The sequence below is a fragment of the Vollenhovia emeryi genome, unplaced genomic scaffold (assembly GCF_000949405.1).
Source record: "Vollenhovia emeryi isolate VEMERY1.0 unplaced genomic scaffold, V.emery_V1.0 DF939249.1, whole genome shotgun sequence".
NCBI lineage: Eukaryota > Metazoa > Arthropoda > Insecta > Hymenoptera > Formicidae > Vollenhovia > Vollenhovia emeryi.
In genome coordinates, this window is record NW_011967117.1 from 423,348 (window position 1) to 435,590 (window position 12,243).

The 12,243-nt window shown below is 52.4% G+C and overlaps 2 protein-coding genes across 2 annotated transcripts; one reads left to right on the top strand and one right to left on the bottom strand.

Annotated features, from left to right (window-relative positions):
• Window positions 1-1,062: 1,062 nt before the first annotated feature.
• On the bottom strand, window positions 1,063-7,801 carry LOC105559935 (serine/arginine repetitive matrix protein 1-like). The gene is made up of 3 exons (XM_012008597.1): window positions 7,180-7,801; window positions 6,628-6,966; window positions 1,063-1,262 (listed from the first exon to the last, which is right to left on the bottom strand). The coding sequence occupies exons 1-3, from the start codon at window positions 7,799-7,801 to the stop codon at window positions 1,063-1,065; spliced, it is 1,161 nt and encodes a 386-aa protein (XP_011863987.1).
• LOC105559936 (conserved oligomeric Golgi complex subunit 7-like) lies at window positions 7,617-12,239 on the top strand (the record flags this gene model as incomplete). The annotated part of the gene is made up of 10 exons (XM_012008598.1): window positions 7,617-7,802; window positions 8,050-8,139; window positions 9,708-9,893; window positions 9,964-10,095; window positions 10,186-10,369; window positions 10,449-10,642; window positions 10,718-11,209; window positions 11,299-11,419; window positions 11,503-11,676; window positions 11,755-12,239. Coding segments are annotated over exons 1-10 (2,061 nt in total), but the record flags the coding sequence as incomplete, so codon positions are not given.
• Between the last annotated feature and the right edge of the window lie 4 nt (window positions 12,240-12,243).

Genomic DNA, 12,243 nt, shown 5'->3' on the forward strand with positions numbered 1-12,243 from the left:
GTTCTACGTCTCCTTCCGACTGGCAGACCTAACCTACAATGTGCTCTTTGCATCCAGAAACATTCTATTTCACATGAGCAAATGAAGACGCTTAAAACGTTAGTCGACAATTTACGATTGTACCATTTATCCAACTTGCACAAATTTTTTTAAACGTATTTATTGGCTACAAAACGGAGTATTTCCAGACGCAACGAACACATTGTAGATTAGCCTTTACGCTAGAAAGAGACAAGCGTGAATTAAACCAAGATTAAAGTCCAGCGACGTTTGCTGAAACCGGGCCCCGCGCCTCTGGAAACGATCTCGAGGATCGACGGACTTCGCACCCACGATTTTTCTTCTGCCTTCGCGCCGAGTGAAATGTCGCGACAGCTTCGACGTACGAGGAATTTTACTAATTCAACTATTGCACCGAAGGTGGAATTCTCGGTCGCTCGATAAAATTGTATTATATAAAACCGCTTGAAATAAAAATTATAATGAACGTTGCGGCGCTGTTCTATTCCTTTTCCGTACCAAGTGTAATTATATGCCATTTAATAACGTAGGCTTTATATATAACTGCGGGTTTATGTAACCGTTAAAAACGTTGTCAAATAATTCACAGAAAAATATTACCTAACAAAGAACCGCGGTGTGCGACGCGCGTTTCGAAGCTGCGAATTCGCTCGATTCCCCAAAGGTCAAGAAATTCTAGTTCGACGTCTTTTTTCCTTTCGCTTCTCAGCGAAGAGAAAAATACCGCGTTTTCTCTCCCGTCGCAGGCTCGGCAGGACGAGGGGACGACGAACGAAAAATAAACACGGACGACGCGGTCACGACGGATCCGCGCGCCGTAGAAGTCGCGATCGAACGACCTCGAAAGGGAAGTTGCCTGTTCATCCCTTGACACACTTTCCGAAACGTTTACCTTGTAAAGAACGTCAACCGGTTGTCTGCCGGAAGTTTCGCCGAGGCGCGAGATTAAAACGGACGTGTCGCGCGAAAATATACCCTCCTCCTTCGGAGATCGCACCCCCGCTTTTCCTTCCGGCTCTCGAACGAAAGAGCCGTTCTTTTTTAACGATCGACGCCGCGTTGACCAGCGCGGGGATTCTGTGACTTGCTGTCGACGCTTTCCGGTATCGTCAACCAGCGACAGCCAAAGACGATCTTCGAAGAAGACGCAGCCTTTTGCGGGATGTCGCTGGTTAACGATAACCGGAAAGCCTCGACAGCGAAGTACCAGAATTCTCCCGCACAGGGGGTCAATTCTGTATCTTGCAACATAATGAATGAATGCTAAGAGTGAGCGGCTTTGTCTCTTTTTAAGGGGACAGTTAGAAAGAGACCGGGTCAGTCACTTTTAGGCGATTCTTATCTCCAAATTATCTTAAGTGTTGTCTTAAGAGGCTAGTACGGCTTTGTGATTGGTTAAAACCACATTAAGAGTATACTTAAGATGATCTTAAATACAAGCACGGACTATAGATACCGGCCTTAGTATTTTCACTATGGTGTGAGATACAGAATTGACTTCCAGCTTGAGATTTCGATGTACTGGAACGCGAGAGCAGTCTACGCTCACTCGTGACGACACGCGGGGAGAGAATTTTCTCTTCAAATTTATCCCGAAAATCATGTGATCGCGGAACAACGTGGCCTTTTGAAGAAATAAGAGTCTTTGAAAGTTTACCATACATTTTTCTAGTCAACGGTAAACTTTCAAAAAACTCTAATGAAACTCTTGGAAATGCCGCGTTGTCCCACGACTCTCTTCAAATTTATCCCGAAAATCTTGCGGTCGCGGGACAACGTGGCCTTTTAAAGAAACGAGAGTTTCTTGAAAGTTTACCATACATTTTACTAGTAAAATGTGCACTGTGTATAATTGCTAGCGAACGGTATGGCAAACTTTCAAAAAAACTAACAAAATTCTTGGAAATGCCGGGTTGTCCCACGACTACGATGCTTTCAGGGCAGATTTGAGGAGAAAACTCACTCCCCGCGTGGGAGGCGCGTTTTCGCGTGGCCGCAACAGCGAAAGATGAACTCGACGATACGCACCGGGTTCGCGCTTGGCGCTTTCGAGGCCCCGGCCGGGAGTCGCGAGGACGGTGCCCGTCGTCTTACGGTCGATCGTTAGCGCAGATGCGGCGGGATTGAGTTATGGGCGCCCCGCGCCGCACTCTCACGGCCGTAAACTCACGTCGACATGATTAAAGGTACGGCACTACTTAGCAAAGAGCGTATATTCTAAGGAGGCTTTCATTCCGCAGGGGAGTGCCGATAATGAAGTGTACGTGCAGTTGGGAGCATATAATATATGGTAATTTAACGCACATGTGATATATACATCATACAATACAGCACCCTAACCACAAGTACTCGCCCGTTGAGTTTATATGAGTAATTGTCTGAGGGTCTATTCTTTTTGTAAATATATATAGATATATATTGTTGTTATTATTGAGATATAAACTTAACCAAGCTGCACAGTAAAAATTAGCCGAAGCGTTTGGTTTCGTGTGCGCTGAAGGGGACCGAGGGGGGGGAGGGTGAGAAAGAAATATAGACGAGCGTCGGCTGGGACCAAATGTAAACGTATCGCAGCCGCAGAGTGTGTGACACAGCACCGCCCCCCGAAGAAAGAGAGAAATCAGGGGCCGACACCGAGGTTCGTGGAGGCGGATTGCGTGTATTTATATGTGGCGCATGGAGGGAAGGGGGGGGGAAATGATAATAGCGAATCAGCGATTCATCAGCGGTGTTCATAATCGCAAACGAAAAATCGCCCCGCAACGCCGGATTTCTCCGCGCGCGGGAGAGGGGGAGGGAAAAGGGGGAAAAAAAGATCGACAAGAGATCGATTTCCTGTGCCGCGACGCGAAGAGCCGGAGGGGGCGTGTATGGCCAAGTCGCCAAGTCGAGTGGCGTTTCGCGCGCGCGGGGCGATATAAAAAAAGAGAGAGAGAGAGAGAGAAGAGAAAAAGGTACACACACACACACACACACGCGCGCGCGCACGCACACATACACGCGCGCGTGTAAAAAAGAGAAATGGAGACGGGAGAACAAGAGATCGATTTCCTGTGCTGCACAGTCACCGTCGAGTTGCGTTCAGGAGCCTGTTTTGTATCAAACACGGCCGCGACAGACGTGCCAGCGGATTTTCGCCGGGGCTACACCTCACCTTCGCGCGGGGAGCGAAATCGTTTTCTCGCCGGGGTCGCGTCCCGACGTTAAGCGATAGGGTGGGAGGGGAGGGGGAGAGAGAAGGATCGTTCTCTCGCGACTCCGGAGTATCGAACCCGTCGAGGTTGCGCCGATCTCGGGGCTCGCAGGGTGCAACAGCCGGAGCGGCGCGACGAGAATGTCCCGTCGTCCGCGATAGCGCGACACGCCGTTGGAGAGGTGCATTTAGCTATCGGCCAATTATGCGCGGTTAGGGTCGAGAAACCGGTCGGATCTCGGGGAATTTCGGATTTGGGTGTCGCGCGTCGCACGAGGGTAACCCCCTGCCGGCGATCTCGTCCCGCTAATGGTCTCTCGCGCGAATCCCGGTCCCAGCTTGGCGAACCGTTTTACGCGCGACTCGAAGCCTCCTCGCGAGGACTGCGTGAAGGAAAGGAATCACCCGCGGCGCGACCGATCCCCCATCGTCCTTCTTTTCGAGAATCGAGCTTCGAAATGAACTCCCGAAGGGCGATCGTAAATTTGTACGACGAGCGCGACGAGGGCGGGCGGGGTACCTTTTCGTCGCGCGTTTACGGGCACCGAGGACTCCTTCGAACTCGTCGAAACCGCGCACCGGGGGGAGACTCGGGTCGTCCGCGCGCGATTAGCGGAGGTCACGGTTTTTCGCGATCTCGCGGGGGTGTGGGTGGGGGGAGGGGGAGAGGAAAAAAAAGAGAACCGGCCCGCGTCATCGCGCATTTTGGCACCTACTTGCAATTCTCAGATGCTGCTGCTGCTGCTCGAACAGAGTGCTGGGAGGACAGTGCTTGCGAGAGAGGCGAAAAACAAGTAGAAGTAGTAGAAGAGGAAGAAGAAAAAGAAGAAGAAATAGAGAAAGAATCGGCGTTACCTGCGCTAAACTCACCAGGGGCCCCTGGCCGCTCGTGGGGAATCAGCTCTGCGGTCCGGACCGGAAGCGCCCGGAAGTCGCGGTTGGTATCGTGGAGAACGGCCTCGGCCAATCCCGCGCCACCTCCTTTAGCGAGCGGGGGCTTGGGATTGGCTCGGTTTCAAGGCCGCGCCGCTGATGCTTCTCCCTCTGCCCTTCTCTCCTCGACAGGCCCCGAGTGTGCGTTGTGCGCTACATGGCCGCGCGCGGGGCCCAGCGGAGAGCAGCGATCGGGGTGGCGACTCCGCGATTCCGCCGCTCTGGAAAAATGCTGGCGCTTCGATCGGATCGTCGAATGGCGCGCGGCGGCGAAGAAGCGGCGGAATTGCCGGGTCCCTCACAGCCCCGACTGACGGAGGTGCAGTCTTGCCCGTTAATGGGCCTGGGCCTCAGTTTTACCATAGCACAACCAGCGGGCCCACTGTCCGTCGGCCCCTTTCATCTTTGCGGCCCCGATCACGCGGCGCTCCGCCAATATTCTGGGCAGCGATCCAGCGGCGTACGCGTGGTAGTGTATCAAAAAGCCACACTACCACACAAACCTTCCTTTCGCTGGTCTGCCCAGAGCAATGTCGGATGCGCAGACGGGATCGACGCAAAACGAAACAAACGACGGACCTACTAGTTGTACCGTGGTTTCGCTAGGATTCACATTTTCATCATCTTCATTCCCCATCCGTATGTCGATGAATTTCAGGCTGCGGTACACACACAAGCTTCTGTACAAGTGTGCGGTGCGTACAGCCTGAAATCGGCGCATTGCACGGACGAGAGAAATGACGATAAAGATGCAGGTCCGGGCGTTAACGAGCAGGGCTGTACGTCGAGTGCCGCGCGGCTCCGTCGATCGGCATCGCCGAGCGCGTGCGACACTTCACCCGGGATATCCAGCGCGAGGTCGACGGTCCCGAGTTAACTCGTGACGAACGTTCGGTAACGTTCGGCTCGGCAGCCCCGCGACTGGTCGCAAATCGCCGATGAGACGCATCGGCTCGAGAGCTCCTCGACTCGGACGAACAACCTCCTCTCTACTCTAATTATATTTGTACCTGAACATTCGGAACTACCGCCGGTGCTCGCTGGATACCGACGTGCCGCACGGGATGGACGGCGGTCTCGCAATAGGATAGGAGGAGAAGGGGGTTCTGCCTGTTCTTGTAGGCGATCTTTTTTTTTCCACGAGTCCTTATCCACTACCCATCATCCGCGTGTCGATTTGCGTGCCGACAACCGGTGGATGGCGAGCCGTGCTCGTTAATCTACGATGCCAGATTGGAGCGTGGGGTGGAAAAAAAAAAGAGATGTTATAATTTTGTCGCAACGTGTCCGATCGGTATATTGATGCATAATAATAGGGCCGGATCACCTCCCCGGTGCCGAGGAGGGGCTCGCATAATTTTGCAAAAGGCGCCGTTTAACAATGCGTAAAGTGGGATCTCTGCATGGATGCATCGGATGCGGCTCCGAGTGCGTGGCGCGAAGCGGCGCGTTGCGCGAGACGACCGTGGCGAAATTGAGCTTCGATCTGCCGACGAGAGTCTCGCGGGAGGAGCAGTGGAGGAGAAGAAAGAACTCGCGAGAGGCTCGTGTCCGCGGGGACGCATCGGCGCGGAGGACGAAGAAAATGGGACGAGCGTCGCCGCCATGCAACTTACGCCTTCGCGCCCCGAGCCCTGTTAATTGATCGGGTCGGTCGTTAAATTTAGCGTATGAAACGATACAAGTATGCGACGCGGTTATACGGGATGTACCGGAAACCGCGGACTTGCCCCGCGTCCTTTCTGCTCGGCGCGCGATACCGCGTTTAAGTCCCGACTAGATCGCAACGCTTAGGCTACGCCGATCTTAATCTACGGCCAAGCTAACGACTCGACGATCGCCTCGCCACGAATCTGACTTTACAACCAGCGGACTCGACGATTGTTAATTTTCCGCGCACGTTAGCCTGATAATGACGGATCGGCCTTCGGGACCGACGCCGCCAACAACCGTCTCGCTTCTTAGCCACTAAGGAAGCGCGCGCGTCTTCGGGTACACCCCGTATAAGTGCATGTAACGTACGGCAATCGGCCATGTGTGCGCACGATTCACGGACTGTCGACGACGGTCGGCCCTCTTGCAAACGGAAGGGCGAGGGGGGCTGACGACGGAGGCGGCGGCGGCGGCGGCGGCGGCGGCAGCAGCGGTGGCGGTGGCGGCGGCGATGACGGTGGTGGTGGTGCCAGCCAGCCAGCGAGCTTGCTCTTGGGTTCTCGTCCACGACGACGGGAAGGCAGCGCAGCGCGGCGCGGCGCGGCGCGGCGAGGCGCGGCGCCGCGCGTCGCGGTCGTTTTCTCTCCCTTCCTTACGTTGGGCCGCGTGCGGGGGTGATTTTCGGGGAGACGAAATTCCAGCTTCCAACTGTTGCGCAAATAACGTGGCGCAAACGCAGCCTCGAAGGCGTGGCGATCGACAAAGGGCTCGGAAACGGCCGATAACGCGCCGTTTTCCATTCCCCCCTCGGACCCCCCCTCCCCCACCCCTCTCTCCCTCTATCTCGCTATCTCGCCTCGTCTGTCGTCTCCCCCCCGGATCTTTTTTTTTTCGCCGCCTCGTTACGCACCACCTGCGGAGTAGGAAGCAGCCCTCGCCGCAGAACAAACGGGTAACGCGCCTCGCTCCGGTCGGGAACGCGGGACTTCCGATCGCGCGCAGGGGGAGGAAGGAGGGCGACGACGGCGACGACGGCGGCGGCGGTAACGGTGGTGACGACGACGACGACGACGATGACGATGACGGACGACGACTGCAGCGGCGATAGTGATGGTGGTGGTCACGTCCAACGAAGTGGCCGCCTCCTCGATGTGCACGAGCGTATTCTGGAATCCGAGACACACAAGTCGTCTTTATCATGATTGCCGCTAAGAGGGACGTGACACGCTTCATCACCTCGTCACTCGCTCCCTTTTTCTCACACCTCTCTCTCTCTCTCTCGCCGTCGCTCGCGCGACACGCATACGCGTCTCTCTCGCTTCCTCTCTCACACACACACACATACACACGCACGCATTCTCTCCTTCCCTCTCGCTTACTCTCGAGACTGCTCGACGCACTTTTCCGTGACACACCGCGCACGATAAAACGGACGTGCCAGCCTAGAAGCCGTCCCGCGCCGAGGCGATCAACCACCTCCACCACCTCCTCCTCCACCGTCGTCTTCAACGTCGCCGTCCGTCGGGCGCGATGCACCGCGCGCGATCGATCCGTTTCGCGTGAATTTATTGCCTCTCTCTCTCTCTCTCTCTCCCACCCCTCTTCTCCCCGCAAGCACGCACGCACGCACGCACGCACGCTGTCGCGAATATCCGTCGGCGAGCCAAGTCGCGGGGCTCTCGGACGCGACGGCGGCGGACGAGCGCGAGGAGGCCGCCGCGCTCGAGATGCGTGACGGGCGGGCGCGGGCTCTCTTCGTGCCGCGCGCCACTCGCCGCGGTACCACGGTGACGACGACGATGACGACGACGTTGGCGGCGGTGGCGACGGACGATAACGACGCGAGCGATCGAACGGGGAACGCGAAGGCGCGACCTTGGGCGCGGTGGTACACGTCGCCGCGGGCGGTGTCCGCGGATCGCCTCCTCGAAGCGCGCGCGACTGCCGACGGGACGCCGAGCGCGACTCTCTCTCTCTTTCTCTCTCTCTCCTCGCAACCATGGTAAGCGAGCGCGCGGCGTCGGTTCGCGGTGCTCTTTCTTTCTTTTTTTTTCTCCCCGCCTCCCTCCGCCCCGGCGCTCCTTCCCGACTCTCGCTCGTACACGGCGGACACCCGCGTATTTTTACGCCCGCCGAATTTGTCGCGTGCGAGCGCGCCGGGGAAGCCGCCGGGACGGCGCGGGACCGCGGCGGACGGAACGGTGAGGCTCTCTACGAGCTCGCGCCTAACCTCAAAATGGCCGTTTCAGGACGTCGCCGCGTTCTCCGAGGACAGCTTCGACGTCAAGGAGTGGATCAACCGGACGTTCAAGTCCGCCGAGGCGCAGGAGAACAAGGACGTAAGTCGCGCGCGCGCGGGCCACCGTCGCCCGCCCTCGTCGCTCCTCCGTCCCGCGTCGGATCCCGCTCGTGGCCGCGACGCCCGTCGGCCGCCGGACTGGCGGCCTCCGCCCGCGACGGCGACGGCGGCGGCGATCGGCGGGCGACCTTTCCGACGCGATCCTCTCTGTCTCGCACCGCCGCCCGCGAGGGTCTTCAACCGCCCGCGGAGGATGGTGTCCTTACAGACTCGCGTTTCTCACTGCCGAAAATTACGTCGGGACGTTACCGACGGACAATAAACTTTCCCGCCTGCCCCCGCACACGCGTATATTTCCCCGCGTTTCGAGTAAATAAATTATCGCGCCGATACTCGTCATTGTGATTTTGGGGCGATTTTTGCCGGCACATACCCAGGTGTACCAGAGTGCACACTCGGCCTCACGAAAATAGCGTTTACGCCTGAAAATAGCCGCTAACTTCGTAGAAAAATTCATTTTATTAATAAGCGGGCTATTGTCGACCCAGCTGGGTCTGAATTTATTGTTAGAAAATTATAACTCGCTATGTCTCGACCATACGTGGTCCTTTTCAAGCGACAATGTGTAATTACGTATCCTAAATTAATTGTACAGAATTAGGGGTATTGTATTTAGTATAAAGATTATGTCTGAAGAAGCGGACTTGCACACGAATGCCAATGAAATTGCCTGATCTATCCTGGGTTTCTATAACTACAGCACATGTTTCAGAGCACGTCTGCAAACGTAGGAGACCACAAGTCTGAGTTTTGGTGAACGGAGTCAAGAGTTAGAATATTAGGAAAGTCAAGAATTGAGGACATTTTATTAACACTTTGAGTAGCTTCTTGTCGCCAGTGGTAACAAACCAAGGGGAATTTTTAACAATCGACCAAACTGGCATCAGAGCACGTCTGCAAACGTAGCAGACCACACGTTATGGAAAACTGAGTGAAGAGTTAGTCGAATATTAGAAAAGTCAAGCATTGAGGACATTTTATTAACACTTTGAGTAGCTTCTTGTCGCCAGTGGCAACAAACCAAGGGAAATTTAAAAAAATCGACCAAACTGGCAAAAATTCATGTTTATTTTAATCACGACGTTTCGACGTTTCCCTTTATCGGGTCCTTCTCAAGTACAGTCTAAAGTTGTAAAATGTTCAGTCAACTTTAGAGTGTACTTGAGAAGAACTCAATAAAGGGGTCGAAACGCAGTGATTAAAATAAACATTGTGTCAGTTTAGTCCATTTTTTAAGAATCCCCCTACATTTTATTAAAATAAATTTCTCTCGGATATCCTTAGCGTCTTTCTTCAGGCATTCGTACACTGATACATTTTGGTACATGTACCAAACAGTCACCAAAAATCGCCTTTTGTTGAACGGAATCTTTCGCGGTACGAAATTTCAATTGGAGTCGAGACAAATTAAATGACGGTATTCGTAAGATAATTAATTGTATTTAGAATACACTTTCATCCTGTATTCGTCTGTTGTCCGTGAGTTAATTGGTAATTTTATGACGATATGATACCTTGGACTGTGCTACGACCGAATATGCTTTGCAGGCGTTCGTCTCGTCATTGGTGATGAAGCTGCAATTGTACGTGCAACAAGTTAACGGTGCCTTGGAGGAGACTAGTCAATCGGTTCTCTCCAGCTTACCAAGAATTTTAAGAGACACTCAATTGCTGCAGCAAGAAACGTTAGCGCTGAAGGAGAAAATGGTCGCCGTCAAGCAAGAGATTGCGAAGGTTGGTACTAACTTGTTTAAATATTTGCCACGATGCGCCGTAACTTTCAAGAGCAATCGTCGAAACGCAGATCGAGAAAGACACAGCCTCGTCCATGGCAACGCTGGAGAAGATCGATAGGATAAAAACGGAACTGCAGACTGCTAAGCAAGGGTTGCACGAGGCCGACAATTGGACGGTGCTGGCGAACGACGTGGAAGAGGTATATGAAAGTTTCCAATCGGCTTCTTCGCGTATTTCGAATTAATACGCGATAATTGTACAATTAAATTTATCCCCCTTAATGGAACAGGTATTCGAGTCTGGCGATATAGAAGCTATATCTAATAAATTGTTCAGCATGCAGAAATCACTAGCTATGCTCGCGAACGTTGTCGATTACGAGGATAAAAAGCTGCAGCTGGAAGGCTTGAAAAATCGCCTCGAGGCGATAGCCAGTCCGCGATTGGTCCAGGCTTTTACCGCTGCAAATTTAGGTAAAACTTGCAGAGTCGAAATGTCATAAATTCGCTCGCCTCGCGTGACGTGATGCTCAGCTGTTGTTATTGTGTTCAGAGCAATCCAAGACTTACGTGGATATCTTCGGCAAAATGGAGCGTCTGCCTCAGCTTCTCAAATACTATCACAACTGCTTGAGGGTCTCTTTGGCCCAGGAATGGCGACGCACTATTGAGCTAGCGCAAGACGAGAACGTTACGTATTGGCTACGCGTATATTATGACAAACTGTTATCCTCTTGGCACGAACAGGTACGCGCAATCTGCCAGGTGAAAATATTGTTATTGCCGCTTGGCGAATACTTTCCACAGCTGTTTGTGTTAAAGGTGAAATGGTGCCATCAAGTCTTTCCTAATGCTTCGGTAGATATTCATATCGAGGTTTACGCTGACCTTTTGAGGAGCCTCGATCCCGGTATTCCGGAATGTATAGAGGCGGTGCTGAAACAACATTCCAACGCGGTGCAGTTGTCGATTCTACTCGAATTGAAACAGATGACGAGGCACTTCGCCACGAATCTCAGCGGCGCCATCGAAACGTCACTTCGCGGGAAGTCGCAGAACGAGAAGCTATTGTCGCTGGCGCAAGCCGTATACGTGCCTTACGTTCCCTACGTCGCGAAATACAGCAAGTTCGAAACCGCGCAGTTGGAACAACACTTGCAGTTTTTGGATCGCTCGCACGACGATCTAAGCGACACCATTAATTCCCTTTCTCTTAGCATCTCGCGAATTATGGGCTATGCCAATGAAGCAAATAAGCGATGTAAACTTTTTACAGAAGGTTGTGGATATCCTGGTTTGCTGCAATCGTTAAACGTACGTTCACACTCGAGATTTTCCCGCTTGTGTCACCGCGATGGTTATAAAATGTATTTCCTGTTAAGACAACCTTTGGTATCTTGTAGATTTATTTCAACAAATATCTCGAGAAATATCAGCAAGGATTGAGGCAACTCGAGAGAAAGAAAGTGAAACACGAAGACTGGAATCTGTTCCAAATGTGTCTTACGCTTATGCAAAATATAGGTCATTTTCAGCAATTAATTAATTTCTTGTACGACGTAAGAAACAAACGCGAGACCTTTAAAATTGTATTGCTGTATGTACAGGTGATCTCTTGCATCAAGTGCAACAATTCGAAAAGTCGCTCGTGATCGACATAACAGAAGCTAATAACAAATTACAAAACACAAACGGTAGCGTCTTTTGTCAGTATAAAAAGTTACTGTTGACTTCGTCGGGATGCGCAGACCTAGAAAATCTTGTCGCATCTTTCCAAAGAGGTGTGTGTCTGCGCGCACGTGGCAATAGCAGTTACAACGTTGTAGAAAGCAAATGTCTAATTTTCTTTCCTTTTGCAGAGGACAAGACAATTCTCGACTTGATTATAAAATCTATTCAAAAGCTCTGTACTGATTTACATCATACGACGTACGAAGTCATTTTTGCGCCGATATTCTCTCAACTTTTGCTGGTGCAAAAGGCACCAGCTTGGTCGGTGGAGACCAACAAAATGTCCAATCTAAGTTCAGATCTACCCGATTACAGTTTCGCTCCTCAAGAGTATATTACGCAGGTCGGTCAGTATTTAATGACATTGCCGCAGCACCTGGAGCCATTTCTGTTGAGGGACAATCCAAGTCTAACGCAAGCATTGAAGGCAGCCGATCCGCAATATGTCCAAGGCTCGAGTGAATCTGGATTTACTAGTATACTATTGGACATTATTGCCCGGGGAACGTGTCAAATGTTCCAGGATCAAACCTTGGGCATCTGCCAATTGAACTCCGTTGCTTGCAAACAACTCGCAACTGATATCGGTAGCTTTCGCGTTATATCTAGAATTTTAT